This window comes from Mustela erminea, chromosome 13 (assembly GCF_009829155.1).
Source record: "Mustela erminea isolate mMusErm1 chromosome 13, mMusErm1.Pri, whole genome shotgun sequence".
NCBI classification, from domain to species: domain Eukaryota; kingdom Metazoa; phylum Chordata; class Mammalia; order Carnivora; family Mustelidae; genus Mustela; species Mustela erminea.
In genome coordinates, this window is record NC_045626.1 from 22,232,777 (window position 1) to 22,254,629 (window position 21,853).

At 42.0% G+C, this 21,853-nt stretch overlaps 1 protein-coding gene across 3 annotated transcripts in view; it reads right to left on the reverse strand.

The window, feature by feature from the left end:
* The window catches only part of DCC (DCC netrin 1 receptor), a 1,159,911-nt gene extending 1,145,977 nt beyond the window's left edge, over positions 1-13,934 (reverse strand). For all 3 annotated transcript variants that reach the window (XM_032310413.1, XM_032310412.1, XM_032310410.1), the window contains exon 1: positions 13,111-13,934. In XM_032310413.1, coding sequence (XP_032166304.1) covers positions 13,111-13,201 — 91 coding nt within the window. In that variant the 5' untranslated portion in view covers positions 13,202-13,934. The remainder of the gene's footprint in view (positions 1-13,110) is intronic.
* Positions 13,935-21,853: the final 7,919 nt, after the last annotated feature.

Sequence of the window (21,853 nt, forward strand, 5' to 3'; positions counted from 1 at the left end):
CAATTCTTCCTCCTTCTGGCCAACAACATGATGTCTACACTACCACTGCACTGTCGAATGCCCTTCAAAACGTCCCCCAGGCCCATCCCTACTCCAGATACGAAATTCAGGGTGACCCACCATTCCAGTTAACCTGGGTCCATCTTCTTGTTAACACTGAAAGTCCTGTTTCCCGGGAAACCGTTCAGTCCCAGAAGGACAGGAACAAATGGCACCCCATAAATGCTGTAGCAACCAGGACCAGGGCCATAATGTTCTCTCACAGTCCTATTTCTTTCCCCATACCCCACTCTCACTGCCTATGATTTTGTTCACCCTCTCTTCCTTAATTCTTTCCTAGAGCCTGATTAAATTATCTCTCCTAAACTATAAGGTAGGAAATGCATTTCTTTTTTCCCCTGAGAGGCTGTGTCACCCCTCTATGAATAGAATTTTACTCTGGCGGGGGGAAGAGAACCAGCAGCCTTACATAACCTTTCACAAAGCCCTACTCATTCTCTACCGGGACCAGAAAAGGGCCTACAGTTCATGAGCTAAGCAGAAACTTCTCTTACCGGGAGGAACACTAGTGATTTTCATTCAGATTGATCTCGTCTGCACAGCTGAGCCCCCACGTTGTCTTCTCTTCTCGTACAGTCTGACTTGGAGCACGCTGGTTAAAGCTCTTCTGTCTGCCAACAGTGCAGGGCAAGAGCTTCAAAACCCTGCACTGAGCTTTCTGCCTGTACAGCTTTCCTCTTCAAAAACCTCAGTTCTGCCCTCTTTCCCCTGTCACAGAAGCCCAGGCAGAGGAGCACTTGGGTCTTTTTATGGCCTGAAGACAGTTCCCAATCACAGGGTGAGGTTCACCATGGGGTCACCCCCCCTCCTCCGCCATGGTCTCACATGGAGCACGGATGCATTTTTAGCATCAGACTTGAGACACGGAGGAGGGAATTTGAAGAAGCATCCTGGGCTCCCCCATCCCTTTCAAGTGCCTGCCTTTTTCCCTGGGCCTAAGTATTTTTAAGGAGGAAAGGGGACGGCGGTGGGTGACAAATATGGAATGAAAACCAGCAGATCCTTTTAAAAAATGTGCCTTCTTATCTTGAGCATCAATGAAAAAAGAAGGGGAAAGGCAGATGGAACACCTACAGACCATTTTCAAGGGCTTTTCATCTCAAGGAAAATGAAATATGTCATGGCCTTCAAGAAACATATTAGCCACGAAACCAAAAGCCAGAAGACTTTGATGTTGGCATCATTTGCCATTGCAAGACCAGCTCCCGAAGTCAAAGCTCTACAAAGAGGCTTCAAACTAGCCCAGTATGGCTGGAGCATTTTTCCCATTCACCAGCTGTTTACAAGGAAATAGAGCAAGGATCCTTTCCTAGTGTCCCAGGGCCCTGTTTCTCAGTCACCAGAAATTCTGATTCAGTAAGTCTGGGTGTGGCGTAAATTTCTGCATTTCCAGAAAGCTTCCAGGAGTTGCAAAGGCTGCCAGTCCCTGGATGGCCCTTTGAAGAGAGAAAGGCCTACAGACACTGGTTCTCAAACCTGGCTGTAATTTGGAATCACCTGGGGAGGATTTAATAACTACCCTTATGTCAGGCCTCATCTCAGAGAGTCTAAGTTCATTGCTAAGACGGAGGGCTGGGCATTGATACACAGCCAAGCTGAGAGCCCCTCCTCCAGAGAGAAGACCTTTGGGACAAATTATACCTAGCGCTACACATTAACCAAACAAGTGCTCGCTTCCAAGAGTTCATGCTAAGTGGAGGCTAGAATCAATGCGTCTGTGGGAAATGAAAGTGGTTAATCAGAGAGCGTTAATGGAGGAGGTTAATTTGTATGAGGAATCCACATGAGGTGCGTTATGTGGTGCCGGGTTTGAGCAGTACTGCACTGTGTCAGGTCTAACTCAGCAGAACCTGTTAGCTTCTAACTGCAGCAAACGCAGGGACCATGGCCTCCTAAACCCTGGGCCCTCAACTAAGCATGGGCTGGCTTTCGAAACTGCTATTGGAGTCTTTATTTCTAAGACTTTAAAATCTCTACAACTGCAATAATAAAATTGAGGAAGGTTCTAGGATGACCTGCCCATGCTTAGGAAATTTTCTATTTATAAAGATTATCCCAGCATAAATCTAGCCCATAAGAAGGAAAAAAAAATAGCATTTACGGAATATTTATTGTAGAGATTAGACTAGTTATTTTTTTATCTAAATGTTGAAGTGATTTTATCTCCAGTTTAGAGTTAGAAAAGAGAGACCGGTTTTGTCTCCATTCCACAGTGAGGAAGCCAAGGTGAAGCCCACTAGCTAGAGCTTTCCTCCACGGGCGGCACTACCTCTCATCACACCAAAGACGACACACAGGACGCTGTGGGGACTTCGCCGCAGGGGGTGGGGACTGTTGCAAGCTCAGTGACTTCTACCTGAGCTGTAACTTAAAGCTAAGAGAATACTCATCCATGTTTTTAAGAAACAGTAATGGAGAGAAAATTTATGTGAGCATACCGGGAAAATAATCTGAAAAAAAAAATCTTAGTTTTTCTGTTTAATTTACTAAGAGTGATCAGGCACCCATTTCAAAGGCAGCCATAGTGAAAAGAAACAACACCAGGACAATCCTACTTGTGTAGGAAAGGTGAAGCTCTGTTGCCCTCTACACGGTGATGGCTTTCCAAGGGGGGAGTAGCCTGTTACACACGCTTGTTAATAATCATTTGCATTTGCTAGTCTTTTATACTCTTCGAAGTTCCTTTCCTTTATCACATTAGGTATGTCCACAAAACCCCCTAAGGTATTTCTAGACACAAAGGATAGGTTCATAAATTCACACCTGATAGATAATATGAAAATCAGGACAAAGATTGTCTATGTAGTTTGCTTAAATTTTTAAATGACCATGCTGAGATTAGAAGAAGGTCTTTGTTGTGGACACATTTCAGTCCATTCAAACAGTAAACTGAGTATGAGAAAGAGGATCCGAAAGTACTCTCCAGCCTCAGCTGAGCCATCATAATGCTTAATTCTTCAGGCCTTGGACACACTGATATTCTTTGACTTCACTATGCTTCTCCCACCACAGAGTCTTTGCGCTCACGTTTTTTACCAACCCCTCTCAAACATCCCCTCTTTAATTAAGTTAACTCATTTTTCAGGTGTCCATCACAACTTTCTCAGGGACGACTCCTTTAATATACAGTCTAAGTCACACTTCTACAATACATGTTTTTTTTTTTTCAATGCCTTTTCTCATTAAAAATTATGGATTAACATATTTATGTGATTACCACTTGCATTCACTAGGCTCAAAACTCCATAAGGCCTTGGCACAGTGCCTGGCACACACTCAACAAATAAGGAAAAAAATGGGTCATAGAAGTCTAGGGATGGGTTTATAGCAACAGGTCATCTGATCTACCAGGAATACCTCCGGTATCTTCATTCTTAGCATACTTACAGCTTGGGATAAGTGTGACTGACAACTTTTCACCCTCCCTCCTTTTATTTTTGTTTTGTTTTGGCCAATCAACCTAAAAATACAAGGATGAGTGAATTGGCTCTGTCAGCCCATCTGGGTAATATTAATATATTAATGCTATAATGCATAAATATTGTAGTTGATATTTTTCAGAGTCTGCCCCCACTTTGCTTGTGTTCGTTTTTTTAGTGAGGACTTCATTCTGCCCCATATTCTATTTAGCCATGTCTGTGCCCGTCACCTTCATTTGGTGACAAACCCTTGGAGGGCAGAAACACATTTAAGACTTTCATTTAATTCTCTGAAACTCATAGCAAATGCTCTGTAACTATTATCTTGAATCAACCTCTTGATCTTACTTGATCCTGTGATACCTCAATGATTTTATTAGGCACTGACAGTCCTATCTAAAAGATGAGAACACAGATTTGAAGAGAGACAAATGTGTACCCATGAATGACTGTACAATAAGTCAAAGACTATGCTAAATCTGTAGTTTCTAATATATGACTCGGGACAGCCTACTTGGAAAAGCACATTAAACTGGGGGCCCTTGATGGCCAGAAAGATATAAACAAACTGGAGGGAGTTCAGGTAAGAAAAGTAAACATGATTAAGCTTCTGGAGGAGTATGGAGAAAGACTAAATAAAGTATTTATAGTCTCATCAAGTGAAGACTAGGAAGGGAAAACAAGAATGATTTGAGGCCAGAGTTACCTAACATGCTTCTGCATAGAAGAGGCAGAATGTCACTGAAAAGGGAAAATAGGAGCCAGAGAGCTGGGTGACAGGAGCAATGGGAAACACATTTAGAACAGGAACTATCAAGGGTGAAATATATAATAAATTTTTTACCGTAAGAACTGATATGCTGCTGAAAAGTTTCCCAAGGGAAACAAGTGAACAAACCATCCCTGGATGTCTCAAACCAGAGAGAAAAAATAACTAGAAATTGTCCTGCAGGGAACAGCCTCGCCTAGACGTTAGACTTGAAAGGGAAGGCTTTGCAGATTTTCTAATTATATTCTTCTGGGATCCCATGAGGCTGAGAAAAGGATGTGGCAACAATGGATTGAGAACTCGGGTCCAGAGGGGTTTGCTCAGATGTCTCAGCCTTGGTTCATGTCTCTAATGAGTCAAACAAGAGCAACACACCAGCAAAGCCACTGCTGGCATATCCATTTGCTTTATTTCATCCGGGGCCCTTCATTAGTCTTCCCCATGGGAACAGGTGAAACATTATGAACCCAAACAAAAACTGGGAGGTGTGCAAGCATGGGTAATGTTTGAAACCCAACAGTCAATATATGTAACAGTGACCCTGAGTCTAGGTATTTTACCGTGCTGGAAACATACCCAAGTTTCAAAGTCAGACTAAGATTTTTAACCAAGTCTTCATATCTCCCCTTTTACTTATGTGATTCGGTGGTCTTTAGGTTTCAATTATATTCAGGGGATTATATATCAGATTAAGCCTGGTATCCCAGCACCCTGCTTCCTTGTAAGTCATATGCTACAAAGACAAAATCATAAGGATAAGGCAGGATACTGACAAGGCAAGATTTGCTACAGATAATCAATAATCTTACAGTGGCTAAGTGTCTGTTTTCCATTGGAAGGTTTTAAGGAAAGTCTACACTAAAATAAGCATGATACAGTATCAGACAACAACCTCCTAAAAGTTAGACTACTGATAACATCTATGCCTAAAAGCAAAAGGTTGCTTAGTAGGAAAAGCAGAATAACTACTGACAATATTGATACCTCCAAAGCAAATGGTTGTTCAGCTGGAGAAACAGAATAATAGAATTATCTGACTCAAATCATAAATGAACACTAAATGTATGGGGAAAAAAATATTCACCTTATTAACAATCAGGGAAATACAAATTAAAACCACAGTGAGATGCTAATTCACATCCCATGGGGCAAAGGTGACTTCCCTATGCTCTTGGTGGGAGTTTCAGTAGATGAAACTTGTCACTGCCTCCAAAGAGTAAAGATGTCCTTTCTATGACTCAACAATTTCACTCCTATATATGCACCCTAGACAGGATGGCAAATTTGATTTTGGGGACATGCATAAGAATGTTCATAACATCATTGCTGGCTAAAGGAAAATACTTCTCAAAAGTCCATCAATGGTAGATCAAAGTCTGATTAATTAATATCATGGAATATTATAAAGCAAAGAAAGAGTCTGAAATACAGCAATATGCATCATCAACCCTCACATCTATCACAAATATTTAATGTTTAGTAAAAATGCAAATCAGGGAAGAATGCATACATTTATTTCATAACGGTTAAATACAAGTAAAGCAAAGTAATATTCTAAAGATGCATACATAAGCAGCAAAACTATAATGAAGGCAAAAGGCTAATTAACATAAAATTAAGAAAACTGTTGGTGGCACATGGATTATTTGTTTCATTATAATTATTATCATGATCATCAACAGATTATTAATTTTAGCAAGCACTGTATATATAGGGTAGTTCATAAAAAATCATATAATGTCATAACTAAAAGTTATGTAGTCTGCATCCTCATTTAATAAGGAAAAACATAATTCATGAAGAAAAATGACATCCAAAGTAATAATAAATTTCAGAAATGTTTACAAACCCATTAGATTAAACCAATTAGCTCTTTTTTCCTCTAGTGAAGGACTCTGGTCCTGATTTAGAATCTCTTTTTAGACAGAGCTACAAAAAAAACCTCAGTCCCTTCTTTCTTAGAAAATCAAAAGTAGAAAAGAAAAGGACTACTTTGAAGAAGTCTCACAATAGGAAGAAGTTCCAGCTGGACCCAATCAAATAGATAAAATGCATTTTATAAATCAGGAATAAAAGTACGAAGAAAAGAAAAGCAGCAACCCATGGCCACTTGATGGAAAAATAAACAGCCCTGCATGATGTAATATCTTCAGAATTCACTGCTATAATATCAGGTAACATAATAACCGAGCCACGGTGATAACTTGGATTTATTAAAGAAAGATTATATTGTATCCTAACATTCTTAAAACAGCTAAGTGAGTCAATAAAGACCTTGGAAAAATAAGGAAATCTAAAAATGTTCCCATTTAACCACAAATTTCTGTTACTGAGAAAACTGACATGAGTAAATAACATTTATATTAACTGCTTAACTCCTCTGTTCTCTTATAAAATTGTCAAAGATAGTTAAGAATATTTTTGATGCTAGAATAATGTTGGAGTCATTAGCCCTGTTAGGTCAAAATGCACGAATGAGTTGGTATTTTCATTAGACCGCATTATAAAGATTAATTCAGTGGACTATTTTTGCCCTAGGTACTCTCAAGAGTAGACTCCTAGCAAAAACCAAGCTTTAAAGGATGAGTGAAGGACAAGGGCAAAATCCCACAAACTGCAATACATACCCCTGAAGCATTATGATGGTGAAGTACCATCGTAAGAATCACAAGGGATATAAAGAAGCCTCCTCCCTGGAAACTGTGAGATGAACGAGTAAGCGAGAAGTCACAGAACTTGGATCTGTGAAATTAAACTAAAGTACATCATGAAAATAAGACATGAGTTATGGGCACTGGACTTCGGGAATTTAGCAAAGAAGAGAAATTTTCCCACCCAAGACATGTCATAATAATAGACTTTAAAAATATGATCAATAAATATGGAATGATTTGTGTGTCTTCTGGTTGAACTTTCCCCACAAGAAATGAAAGCTGTGAATAATATGGTTGTTCGAAGCTATTTACAAAAAGCAGCATGTACTAGCATTACCATTGGCAAATCAACATCAATAGTGGGAAAAAAAGGAATACTCAACTGTACGCCTTACTACATATTTCTCAACCATACCACCAGACAGAGTTCAGGCATTTCTAAACTACTAAGGAAAACATATTTGCTGAACGGTTGAGTGAAAAGGGGTTGCTTTGTTAACCTCGGGCTAAAATTTGTCAAAGAACTTTAAAGCACTATAGTAATTTTGATCATCAATCAGCCGACCTATATTTCTGCGTGTTAGTACGGTGCTAAGCTAGAGAAATATAAGATAAGGAATCAATAACTCCACTGTGGGAGGAAGCTAAAGTGTGGTTCTAAATTGTACTGTAACTTTACCTGAGAGCTGCAATTACAAAGGTGCACAAAAATTTGCATTCTATTTTTTGCTATTAACCACTTGGCATATGTAACACGTAATTTTATCTTGCATATTTTTTTAATTGGTCTATAGGGGAAAAAATCCGGATCATTCATCCTGTCTTATCGACAGGTTTAGCATTTGCTTTACTTGAGGTCTTGTTTTGAAGAAAAAGATGGGTCATTGCCATGCTACAGATAGTATACTACTACTAAGAGATGCTTTGACCTTTGATAAGTAGTAACTTGGAAGAAAATTAAAGTTATATTATTCCAACCCAATAATAGCTTCCTGAAAACAACAGCATGTCTGGGTTGGCATTGCTTACTAGCCTCTAGTACACACTCCTGTATCTGCTTAATGTTGATGAGCTCTAGAACTTCAATAATACTAGCTGAGAGGCCACTAGTCAGTTTCCTGTCTTAAGAGCACTACTCAGCTGTCTTCAGAGTACAACTCCACTTTCCACTAAAAGAAACACTCATGAAAATTCTAAAAATTCATTTTAAGACAAATCCCCATGACCGTGCAAAGTATAACACAGCATTTTAAACACAGTGGCTATGCGCCAGGGGCCAGGATTCACGGCGACAAAGCCTTTCCTGGGCTATATCAGGAGAGGCAGGACTGATGCCATAGGGTTTAAAGAGAAGAGCTGTGACTCTTCCAGCCTGGCTGGAGAGAAGTCAGCAGGCCACTCGTGACTACAGAGCCATGTGCTGGGCAGCACGTGGGTGTTCCATTCAGTGTGTTTTAGTCAAGGGTGAGAGCGAACCCAGTCTATGACTCAAGGTAGAAGTGTTGGGACAATTCGTGAAACTCTTCAATCCTCCTCTGAAGCATCAAAACGAAAAAACGATTCTCCACATTTACATTTTGTGAGCTGTCAATGTACACAGTGTGTATCACTCCACTTCAGGGATCACAGTATTTCTCCAGAACCCAGTGACTTTTCATTTTCAGTTAATTTATCAAGTAATCCTCAGTGGGTGTTATTCTCCTTACATAGGCAAACTAAGACTTCCTGAGATTTGGGTATACAGCTCATCTAAGAGATTATCATCTGAGGTAGATTAATTCACTAAAAATGTATCATTCAGGGGCGCCTGGGTGGCTCAGTGCGTTAAAGCCTCTGCCTTCAGCTCGGGTCATGATCCTGGGGTCCTGGGATTGAGTCCCACATCCAGCTCTCTGCTCAGCAGGGAGCCTGCTTCCTCCTCTCTCTCTCTCTCTCTCTCTCTCTCTCTCTCTCTCTCTGCCTGCCTCTCTGTCTACTTGTGATCTCTGTCTGTCAAATGAATAAATAAAATCTGTTTTTAAAAAAATGTATCATTCTATCTCGTGTTGTGTAGGAAACACCAAAACAGAGCAATATGTTCCTAACTTGACGCAAGTTCCTGAGAGCGATACAGGTCATACCCAAAGAAAGTGGGAGGATCTATAGCCAGGCAAGAAGAACTCACGCACTAGTGAAATCATGACGGTTTCCAGAAGTCTCTTTATGTAACTGGCACTATGTGAATTCAGTCCAATGTCACACATTTGGAAAGGTGACATGTGGAGGTGGAAATCCCCTTTTTTTGTATGATTCTGATTGTGTTTCATTGAAGAGAAAGCCAAAAACAACTATTCTTGTTTCTATTAGAGTTATCCTGTCTGGTAGGAGCCGGAGGAGGAAGATTTACATGCAAAGTTTAGGGTGGCAAAAAATTCTCCAAAGAATATTTCCTTCAAAATATAATCTTAGGGCCCAAAATATAATCTCTTCCATGGAAAGAGAGATACTGTGTGGAAACTTCAGCACTGCCTGTAAACACGTGGCATCACCTAAAGATGAACAAGTAGTCTGGCTGAGAAGTCAAGATTTAAATCAGGGCTGGTTTCCAAAGGAGGGAGATGGTACTAGAGGACCCCACTGTGTGCAGCAGAAAACCTTCCCGGAACAAATCACATGCATTTGAAGAATCTTAGATGATTGGATGTAGGAAAGTAGAGATTCAAGCCAGAGAGGGAAAAAACATTTCCTCTCAGAAAAGATTGCTTTTGAGGAGAGAGTGCTGGGATTCCTCTAGTGGTGCCATCCCTTCGGTCTCCAGAAAAAAATAAAAATATCCTGTTTCTACCCACAAGTTACCTCCTCATATCGCTTAGTCAAGTTTCCCATTTCTGAGAAAACCATTCTACAGCCTGCAAATACCCCGTCCTCCAAAAGAAACTTTGAGCAGGGCTGCATTCAGGAATTTAGATAGGATTAAAGTTCTTCCTCTTCAATGAAAACAATAAGTTTGCTGAGAGGTTAACTTGCCAGAGAATAAATCTAAGTCATACACACTGAGAAGTTATAAATCTCTCCCCAGAAAAAATGCCTATCAGCAGCTCAAGCCAGCCCAGCTTTTAAGAGCATTAAAGCAAATGCACTGAGTCTAATATATTCACATATAACACATGTGGTGGCTGTTCCACATGCTTCATAACTCAGAGGATAACTGCTGCTGTGAGGGAAATGGATGCTGTGACAGGTCGCTGGCGAGTCATACTGCCACCCTCACAGAGGAGTGGACACCCAGGCTGCTCAGGCACCCACAGGGACTGCCAAGCTCCACTCAATGCAAAAATCCAGAAGGGGACGTCTGATCTGCTACGGTTGGGGGATTATAAGGAGTACTTCCTATATAGAGAATTCCTTAATGAACGTGTATATCTGCTATTGCATTCATTAACATCACACATCTAAAATTTTCATCTCGTCGGAGATCTCGAGACTCTACTTAGTACTTTTGCTTGTGGCTCAAGTCAAATATATAAGGAGATGGCATCTGGAAAAGCCAACTGAAAAGCTGCCATCTAGTCTTACCCCAACACTATTCTAAGATGCCCTTTGTTAGGTCACAATGATTTCATAAAAATCTACAGCAGCTTCAGAATTTATCTAGGAAGTGAGAAAATATCCAGTGCTATTGTGCTAGTCTCCATAATCCTTTGTTACCAATCAACAAAGTCTTTGAAACATCCTGCTGAATGGGAAATTCACTACCGGTAAACTAGGCATTTGGCCTTTTTAAGGGCACCTCCTACTGGTCCTTTCATAGCGTGAACCATGCTTTCTTCAGCATTAATTCCCTTCCACGTTCCTGAAGAGGCGAAATTGCTACTAAAACAGGAGAACAGATTAATGAGCAAAGACCAGACTGATGAGAATTAGCAATATCTCAAAACTGCATCATCTACTTTCTCAGGGCCTCTGCAAAAATGCGTCACAATTCATTTGCAATTAACAAGCAATAGATTCAGAAGTATAGAAAAGCGTGACGATTTAGACCCACAAGCCTATCCACAGGCATATCCCTTTGTATATGCATATTTTTGTCTGCTTCTTCAAGCATAGACTTGTCCGTGGAAGGGAGGATGAAATTAAAATAAAGCAGTAATACAGTATGGCCCCAGATCTCTAAATAAGAAAAATAAAGGGGAAGGGAATATTTAATTTAGATATAAGTAAAACATATATAAATCCCTATTTATTTATCCCACCGCTGGCCAAAGTCACTTGGGTAACAATATTAGGATATTTCAGTGTAATTGACAAAACGTCATTGTCCATTTTTGCACACCTTTGTCTAATGCAATATTTTCAGCCAAGGTACTTCAGGCCCAGCCTAGTAGACTTTCCACGCATTGAAGGATGCCCCCTCTCAACTTCCCCTCTCCCTTCCATGGGGGTGTCCCAAAAACTGCCTGAAAGAGCGCAACTCTGTCTTCAGTGGAGAAGGGTCCTCCTCGAAGCAGCCTCTAGCGTCGAGTGAGGAGGGAATTTTTAAAAAAAGACACCTATTCATTACTGCGAGGATGCCCCCCCCACCCCCACCTTCAGAGGGAATAATTGCCGAGGACAAAGCTCCGAGAGAGAGAGAGAGAGAGAGAGAGAGAGAGAGAGACCGACCGGGGAGGAGGAGGAGGGGACCGGCCAAGAGGGAGGAGGGGAGGGAGCGGGAGCGCGGGCGGCCTGTCGCGCAGATGCGGCTGTGAGCACGCGCGTGTACACACACACACACACACACACACACCCTCTCACTAGCTCGATCAGTCTGGCGCGCGCGCACACACACACACACACACACACCCCTCACTCTCTCGCTCAGCTCGCTCTGTCAGGCCAAAGGAAGGTGAGGAGTCCCGTTGGTGTGGATGCGCAGATTCCGGCGGTGCCAGGATTTGGGGAGCCTTCCGCTGGCCCGGTGCTCGACTGAGTCCCTAGCCACGGGGAGAGGCGCCTTCTCCACGGGGTTCGCAACCCTGGACCCTGCAGCACTTAGCGGGAACAAGAAAGCTGGGGCTGCGGGCTCTGGGGCGGCAGGGCGCTTTGCAGTGATTCAAATTCCATTCCCTGTTAATTTCTAAGGCGTGGGTTGAGGGCTCTTAACCGACGCTCGGCCCCTGCCGGAGGCTCCCTCCTCTCCTTTCGGATAAAGAAAAGGGAAAAGGTAGTTTCCTAAGGGATTTTGAATGCTCAGTCGGCTGCTCTCCTCTCCTTCTTGCCAGGTCCGCCCCCTGTATCCCAGTGCCTACCTACACTTGTGGTGAGGCCCAGCAAAATGAATGGATGTTATAGTAAGTCATTTTGCTTATTTTTTTTTTTCCTTCTTTTACCCCCAGCTCTGTATTAGGAGACTGCAGCAGCCCTGAGCATCCCTTAGATCCCATTCTCCTGCTATAACCCAATCCAATCCCAGTTTTGACATTTTTAATTAGAAACTGCGCTCGCCAAATGTCAGGGCCAGGGGGCTGGATCCCCGGAATAGCAATTATTTGGAGTTTGGAAGTATCCTGGAGATATATGGAGACTTATCTTGCTAACTGCATAAAATACAATAAAATATAATAAAATAAAGCATGCCTCTTTCCTCCTGGCAACTCTCTGCTTCTTTGGGCACCACCATCCTCTCGCCCAAAGTACCCAACCACATTAGCTGTCCCTTTCTTGGTTCTCAATCATCAGGGCTAAAAATCCAAACCTGAGACGCACATAAGCACATACAAATGACTCAGTGCCACTACTTACATTCTGCACAGACTTCCCCAAAGCACCCCATGAATGACCTCCCTACTCGGTCCTGTTGCCCCAATTCCCCTTCTCAGTAGGTTTCCAAGGCTTTAAGGATCCAACCCAATTCCTTACAACGACATCCCCATCACCTGCCTCCTCCCTGCCCCAGTCAGTGAGCTCTCCAAACCAACTCAAGTATTTGCAAAATGAAAGATGCAAGCACCAGATTTAAAAGAGCAAAGAGGCGCCCCTCTCCCCAATTGCCAACATCCTCCACCCTGGCGGGGGGGAAAAAGTCTTCCAGTCTTTTATCATCAGCGAGGAAAGGGGGAGCAGAGCTAGCTCACATCATCTTGCTTTTTCTTCCGATACCCCAATGGTAATACTCCCCAGATGAAATTAGAAGGAAAGGGGGGTAACTATGGGGGTGGGTGAGAGGCGGATAAAGGAAAGAAGCTCTTACCGGCGACTTGAAGATGTGCGCTAAGCAGGGTAGCTCCGAAGAGTACAAAAGCCAGCTTGGGTACCCAAACACATCCAAGACTATTCTCCATATTTCAGCCAACACCTTCGGGGCCGGAGGTCCTGGGCAGCGGCGGCACTCACACACATGCACTCACACACGCATGCACACATGCACACACACGCGCCGAGCCCCTTTGGCTTCCTCCTCCTCCTCCTCGTCCTCTTCCTCCACCTCTTTCTCCACCTCCCCTGCGCTTCTTGTGCCTCTCTCCTCGTCCACTGACAGAATCAGCAGCCAAAAGAGGCAGCAAAAAGTTCCATTCGGTCCAAGAGATGCCGAGCTCCGGGGAAAACCTTAGAAAACTAACTCAAGGAGACAGAGGGAGTGAGAAGAGGGAAGACAGCTCTCCGCGGGGCTCCGGAGTCATCAATAAAGAGAATATCCAGAAGGGACCAAGAGGAGACAGAAAGCAATCCTGTGGTGGGGCTGTGCATTAAAAGGTTGAGGCTGGTTCCCCGTCCGCGGCTGGGTAAAGTTGAAAAAGCGAAATCCGCATGAGAGCTGGGGATGCTGTTGGTTTTCCTCCAAGAGCCAAAGGGACCGAGGAAGGAGAGGCAGGGGTCTGCGCGGGTGGAGCGCTCTCACTTGTTTACTGGGGTGTCTGCCAGCGGTGTGCGAGCTGGGAGTTGGAGCTGTACTATCCATTGATCCAGAGAAGTGGAGGGCTGGAAGGGAAAATGCGGAGACCGGAGGGAAACGAACTGGATCAGGCGAAGATTCCACGGGAAGGGGGGTGGGGGCAGAGAGATGACGGCGGAGGGAAAAAAGAGCGGTCGGAGGAGGCTTTCAGCAGCTGCCTGCGCCCGGTCTACATATCAATGAGCAGGGATGCCCTCTGTGGGCAAAGCGTGGGAAGTCACTTTTGTCAATGGAGCCAGGGAAAGTTCTGAGCGTCTGGGGTTTTTCGGCTACCCGTTTTGACATTCAACCTTTGGGAAATTATTGTTATTCGACCATAAAGCGAAGGCAAGTGTTTAAACTGCGTCAGATGGCCAGGGCATTTACTTCCTTCTCCCCTTCCAGCGACATTTAAAACAGAATTTTTCATTGGAAAGAATCACCTACTTCAATTCCCTTCCAGGACAGGTGGAAACTGAGGTCCAGAAACACACGGGACAAGTGCCAGATCACTATTCCTGACAGAACAGCCAGGGTCCTCTTTTTGTAAGGCAATCTTATTTAGTCTGGGTTCTCTTCTCCAAACACATTTCAGTGTTCTACTCAACAATTTTTTTAAAGATTTTATTTATTTATTTGAGAGAGAGAAAGAGAGAGAGCATGAGAGGAGAAAGGTCAGTGGGAGAAGCAGACTCCCCGCCGAGCAGGGAGCCCGATGCGGGACTGGACCCTGGGTACTCCAGGATCATGACCTGAGCCGAAGGCAGTCGCTTAACCAACTGAGCACCCAGGTGCCCCTACTCAACAATTTTTAAACCATTACCATGTTCCAGGTGCCCTATTAACCCACCATGAAATATAGATTTGAGATTTAATAAGACTCCATCTCTGTCCTCAAGGGTTTGTGATCAGTTAAAAGAGAGGCATAAAGGGATAATTTAAAAATCATGATAAATAATGATGGCCCACCTAATGAGGGGGTGTTCTGTTAGAGAAAGTGAACTGTAAAGCCCTCTCAGGAAATTGTTTTAAGCTAACTTTCTTTGCATGTATCATCTCCGTTGCAGGACCTCAAGCTCCTTTGAGAGGAGAGATTGTATGTCATTCATTTTTGCGCTCCCCATGGATCTGGCATAGGATGAATAATACCACACACTCTAATATGTTTTTGCTGAATAAGTGAACTTACAAATAAATGAATTTGGCCAGGAAGGATGATGATAGAAATACCACTTTGGTGAAAGTTCTTCTAAGGAGCTGTTCAGCTGCAGAATTTCTTGACCCTTCACTGGAACTCTTGGTGACCCCCCAATTTCTCAAAACACTCAAAGCTTCCCTTATCAGTGGATGAGGTCTTTGGAGGTGCAGGATCAGGGTTTAGAAGAAGGACCATTTACTGGGTCCATGAATCTTCCTGTGAGTCCCATGCTGACAAAATTCAGGGAGTTCATGAATGTCCCAAAATTTTACTAAAAAAAAAAAAAAAAAGATTGACTACTGTGTACATATTCTCCCCCCCAACCCGACCCAGGGAGGGAATCTTTAGCTTTCATTAGATGCACAAAATGAATTTAAGCATGTCCCCTACCAAAATGATAGAAAGAACCACTGGATTAGAAAGTATGGAATGAGGAAAGAGTTTCAGTTTCTTCCAGGGAGAGTCACCTGGTCCTCTTTCTCCTCATCAGTAAAAGGAGGGTGGGAAGCAAAAATGGTTACTGCTGTTCAAATTCCTTTAAATGGACATTGCTCAGTCTAATTCAGTATGACTAGTGATTAAGTTGCTCTTAGCTACCATCCTTGACTCTATTACCCTGAGTACTCCAGGCTATCTTGTCCATGAACCAATGGGCTTCTGAAAAGATCATCAGCTTCTCTTCCTCTTAGATACTCTTTTGGTTCCACAGCTAGCCTCTGACAGTTGCTTGTACCTGCTTTCTCAGTATGTCCTCCTTCTCCTTAAAAAGATGATTCCAGAGTCTACTCTTTTTTTTTTTTTTTAAAGATTTTATTTATTTATTTGACAGGCAGAGATCACATGTAGGCAGAGAGGCAGGCAGAGAGAGAGGAGGAAGCAGTCTCCCTGCTGAGCAGGGAGCCCGATGCGGGGCTCGATCCCAGGACCCCGGGATCATGACCTGAGCTGAAGGCAGTGACTTTAACCCACTGAGCCACCCAGGCACCCCCAGAGTCTACTCTTATAAACACTTCAATATCCTCTGATTCACAGCATGATGCTTTCTACTTGAGAGACACAATACTGCCTCATTGCTCCTCTCAGAGGTATTAGACTCACTTCCCATCCAGGTTCCTTATCAGGAAGAAAGGGGACCAGAAGATCAGACAGGAAGAGGAAAGAAATGGAAGCCACAGAAAAATAGGTTAATATGATTAATCCTCTTCACATGGTCTTTATGACATTTGGTGCTTTGGGTCCCCTTCTGGGGCTTAATCTGCTAATAAAACACACAGAAACCCAGACACACTTTTTAGTTCTGAAGGCAAATTAATCAATATTTACATTTCTGCAAACCACAAGGACCCTAAATTATGTGTGTATGTGCATGTTTGGGGAGAAAAACATTAGGAACATTGATTTTCTGAGATTAGCCCAGGAGGATGAGTTAAATTCAAGATCTATAATTCCTTTTAAGATCCTCATTATGGGGGCTCCTGGGTGGCTCAGTGGATCAAGGCCTCTACCTTCTGCTCAGGTCATGGTCTCAGGGTCCTGAGATCGAGCCCCACATCAGGTTTTCTGCTCAGTGGAGAGCCTGCTTCCCTTCCTCTCTCTCTGCCTGCCTCTCTGCCTACTTGTGATCTCTGTCTGTCAAAGAAATAAATAAATAATCTTTAAAAAAAAAAAAAAAAGGAAGAAAGATCCTCATGATGGAACTATATTTCTTGTCCTACCTTAATTCAGAAAATTGTCTTAACCAATTTCTATCCTTCTCCTAATATCATCATCTAACTTTAAAAGGTATTTTCTTTAACATGTTTCAGAAATATATTTGCAAAAACACTAACATCTCATCGAACGATACATGTTAAGCTATGAATCTGACTATACTTCAATCATGTGAACATGGCCATGTAATAACTTATCATTTCATCATTTCATCAGTTATTTAAGAATGCTAATTATTGTATTAGACATTTGAGCTATGTAGTATCTATATGGAATATACAACTATAAGAGTGATATGGTCATTGCCCTTCACTAATTTACAGTCTTGGGATGAAGGGATGTATTTTAATTGACATTTTTTCCCCTCAGAATCCATTCTTCCTTCTTTTGGTAACAGGTGCTGAAGGAAATCCTCTTCTACATTCTCAACTGCAGAGTCTGTGAAGGACCCTGAGTCCCTTCAGTCATGCAAAATAACCTATTTTTCTGATCATAGTGACAAAGTCAGAGCTGAGTCTGTCAGCTAATCAGATCAAAGGAGATATTTTCTGAGGCTTCTTGAAATGAGAAGCTTTCTGCCTCTCATAAGGACACTGCCAGGAGAAACCTCTTTTCCTCTGAGTTGTGGAAGCATATGAGATTTACAGAAGGTGCTAACGGAGGAGAAATCTTGGCGCTTCCATCAGACCCCTATGAAAAACCTGTGGTAGACAGAATAATTTCCCTTCCCTTCCCTCCAAAGATGCCCATATCCTAATATCTAGATTGACCTCCATAAGTGTAAGGTAACATATTTGTACTGTTTTAAGACACTAAAGTTGCTACAGTTCATTTTGGAGTAATGGGAAGCTAATAAAGATTTTGTTCCCATGAAGTGAGATACTGCTAAAAAAAAAAAAAGAAAAAGAAAGAAAAAAAGAAAGAAAAAAGAAAAAAACTTAAAAATGTGCAAGTGGCACTGGAATTGAGCAATGGGTAGAGGCTGGAAGAATTTTAAGTCGTGTGAGAGTCAAGTATTTTCAACTGCCTCGAAGAGTCTATTGATAGAAATATGGACCCTAGTGGGGCTGTTGGTGAGGGTCGGAAGGAAATGAGGAATATGGTATTGGAAACAAGAGGAATGAGCATCCTTGATTTACAAGGGCAGAATAGTTGGCATAATTGTGTCCTACAGTTAGGTGATGAATTTGGATATTAACTGAAGAGATTTCAAAAATCCTTAAGATAGGACCTGATTTCTCTTTGATGCTTATGGTAAGAGAGAGGTTGAGGGGATAACCATTAAGTAAAAAGAAAAGGGATTTGTAGACTTGGGAAATTCTCAGTTAATCCAGATTGAAGAGACACTGAAATTAAGAAATTGCTTATCAAGAGAGTATGTTCTGGAGAGAAAGCTAAGGGTGTGACTGGACAACCTTTTGTTCATGCCTCAGAAGGATTGAAAGGTCAGAATAGTTAGACACATGGAAGGCTCTCTGAGGTGACTAAGCACATGACTCACAGATCCTGTCAGCTATTTCAGCAGAAGGCAGGAGTGGCAAAGGGACTATCCAGAAAAGATCTGCAAAGGGACCTTTTATCCAATGGAGTGAAATCCTCAAGACATATATGAGTGACCAACAAGGCTTCTGAGAACATTGTAAGAAGGGAAACTTCCAGATTGGACCGAAAGGGACAGAGAAAAGACAAAGTGAAAAAGGCTCAGATTCCTAAACTCCTATATAATTCTAGAAAACAGGCCATTGAGAATACTCAACTGCAGATGTGCCTGGGTTTCTCAGATGATTAAGCATCTACCTTGGCCCAGGTCATGATCTTATGGTCCTGGAATAGAGACCTACCTCAGGCTCACAGCTCAGTGGGGAGTCTGCTTCTCCCCTCCCTCTGCCTCTCTTCCTGCTTGTATTTTTCTGTCTCTGTCTCTCACCCTCAAAATGAATTAAAAAAAAAAAAAAAAAAGAATACTCAGCTGCCAAGATGGCCCACCCTTCATGAGAAAAAGGAAGGATAATCCCAAGGGCAGAGATATGAACCTAGAGGGCAGAACAATGGGCCTGGAGGATGGAACCACAAACAACAAATACTTATTCCTGGGCCCTGAAAACTAATGATACTTGCTTAGCTGGATTTCAGAATTGCTGGAACTAATAACTCCCTTTTTCCTTCCACTTTCTCCCTTTTAAACAAGAATGTCTAAAGGCAGTTTCCTATGCCTATGGCTCCACTGAATTTTTTTTTTTTTAAGATTTTATTTATTTATTTGACAGAGAGAAATCACAAGTAGATGGAGAGGCAGGCAGAGAGAGAGAGAGAGGGAAGCAGGCTCCCCGCCGAGCAGAGAGCCCGACGCGGGACTCGATCCCAGGACCCTGAGATCATGACCCGAGCCAAAGGCAGCGGCTCAATCCACCGAGCCACCCAGGCGCCCAACAGACAACTTGCTTGCTGGTTTCACAGGTAAAGAGAGCTTTCCCTGTATCAGGATCATACTCAAGACTCTGCCCCAGAACTGGTTTTTTAGATTTGAGACTGATGAGCTGAAGATATTTAGATGAGATTTTGGACTCTGAGTTGATGATGTATTGAATTAAAAATTGGGTGGGTGGGGGATCCTGGGTAGGGGTTAATATAGTCTGCATGGAGATGACTGTGAATCCTTTGGGGCTAAAGGGAAGACTGTGATGGGTCAATAATGGCCCTAAAGATGCCCACATCCTAATCCCTAGAATCCTGTGACTATGTTATCTTAAGTGGCAAAGGGGACTTTGTGATGTGATAAAGTTAAGGATTTTGAGAGGAAGATACTATCCTGGATTACCATGGTGGACCCATTATAATCACAAGAGTCCTTAAAAATGGAAAGGGGAAGCAGAGTCAGAGTTAGAGAGGGAGGTGTGATGCCATTGTTGGAAGTGGTCTAGAAGCCTCTAGAAACTGGAAAAGGCAAGAAGTGGATTCTTCCCTAAAGTCTCCAGGAGGAATGCAGGCTCCTTGACTGCAGCAGAAGACCCATTTACCAAATTCTGTCCTCCAGAACTGTAAAATAATAAATATGCTTTGTTTTAAGACACTAACTCTATGGTGCTTTGTTCCAGCAGCAACAGATAACAATACAGACCACCACAAAGGTAAATCTGCAGTATCAGAGCAAATGAAGGAAAAGAAACTGGTTTTGGTGACACTAGACTAAGGCTCTGCTTGAAGCCAGACTTGTCTTCTGGTTTCTCAGTTATAGGAGTCAAATAACTCTTTTATGGTTTAATCCAGGTTAAGGAAGGTGTCTACCTTGTTCAACACAAAGAATCCTGATTAAGTCAATTAAAAGCAAAGTTGATCTTTTTAAAATGCATTTTCCCATGGTGAAATTTATGCCATCTATCCAGTTCCAGTCTTACAACTGATGTTTTTTTTCATACTTCAAGCTTTTATTTAAATTCTAGTTACTTAATAAATAGTGTAATGTTAGTTTTAGGAATTGAATTTAGTGATTCATCACTTACATATAACACCCAGTGTTCATCACAGGATGTGCCCTCCTTATTACCCATCTCCCATCCACCTCCCCCTCCAGTAACCCTCAGTTTGTTCATTATAAATAAGAGTCTCTTACGGATGCAACTGATTTTTGAAGGGCAGAGCTCATCAGAGGTCTAACTCTGGGCATGTGATGAGAAAGATTTTATTTGTGTTGTTAGTCAGAAAACCCTTCTCAGTGCTCACTCTACATATAAAAGACAACTTGGTGGTTAAAAAGAAAAACAAGAAGGTTTTTGCTTTGGGGCACCCTCCAATCCAGACAAAGATGCAAGTGTTTTGCAGCCTAGAGTTAAAAACTTCATACATAAGAGCAGAAAACTACGATAACAACCTAAGAGGAAGGAGAAAATGAGGTGGTCAGAGATGACTCCTTGGAAGTACTAGAACCTCAATGGGAGACTAACCTACTAGCAGAGTTTGAGTATGCAGATGCCAAGAGATGGAGGCTGAAAGTAAACCAGCCTGAGAGGAGAGGGCACTGAGAAGAAGAGCACAGTAGGGGAAAATCCCAATAGTGAGAGAATCCCAGAGGGCTGGTGCCCTAATAATACCCAACATTTCTGGCCTCAAACATTTCCTAAGGGGTAAAAAGCACCTACAAAAATGATAGCTGAATCCCCCCCTTTTTTTTTAACCTTTAAAGAATAAGAGAGGCATTCATGCCTGAAAAAATACACGTGTTTCCTTGATTTACATGAAAAATGGAAAGGCTACAGTTATTTGTAACTACTGGCAAGTGAGGTTGAAATCAGTCTTAGGCAGGAGATGAAAATTAATGATTTAATACATGGATTTATAAGTATTAGGAAAGGATGTAAGATCACCAGGAGCCAGCATGGGTTCACGTAGAACAAATTATGACAGATGGAAACAGCTGGAAAATATTACAGATAAATCATACCTGGGTTTCAGTGAGGCATATACTGTAAACAGTATATTCATGATAACTTTGTAAACACCAAAGTTAACACATGACCTACAATAATACAGTTTGATAAAACCAAAGTTTTTTGCTGAGGTGACTCTTCTCCTGTGACTTACCACAGGGTCCCGCTTCCATCTGCCCCTAGAGCATACATGTTTTAACTGATGTTTGGGATAGAGACATTAATGTTCTTAACAGATTAGATGGTGGTAAAACTAGGAGGAATAATATATTCATGAATGAGTTTTAAAAGATTCAAGAAGATTTCGGTAAATGAACAGTGAAATTAATCTTAAAAAATTAAAATAAATAAGAATATTCTGTAAATAAATAAACTCTGTAAATAAAGCATTAGAAAGAAGGAAGTTAACTTCAATGGGGTATGGAAGAAAAAATGAGAATTGAACTGACATTAAGCTTGAAAGATGATGTATGATGCTTCCACTGAAAAATCCAGTGTCTGTTAACATCACACTAGACACAGTGGTTGGTATACCAAAACTTGGGTGATAAATACCATTCTGCTGTGCACCCAGCAGTATACCCTGGATTTCCCTGTTTAGAGAGAGCTTTAACCCAAAATTATATGCCCTCCCCCTTTATTGCTTAAATTACCTCTTCTTCCTTTACCATCCTGTAAATGTGGCTGCCTTCCATTGAGTTTAAGATTAAAGAATCCCAGGAAATGCACA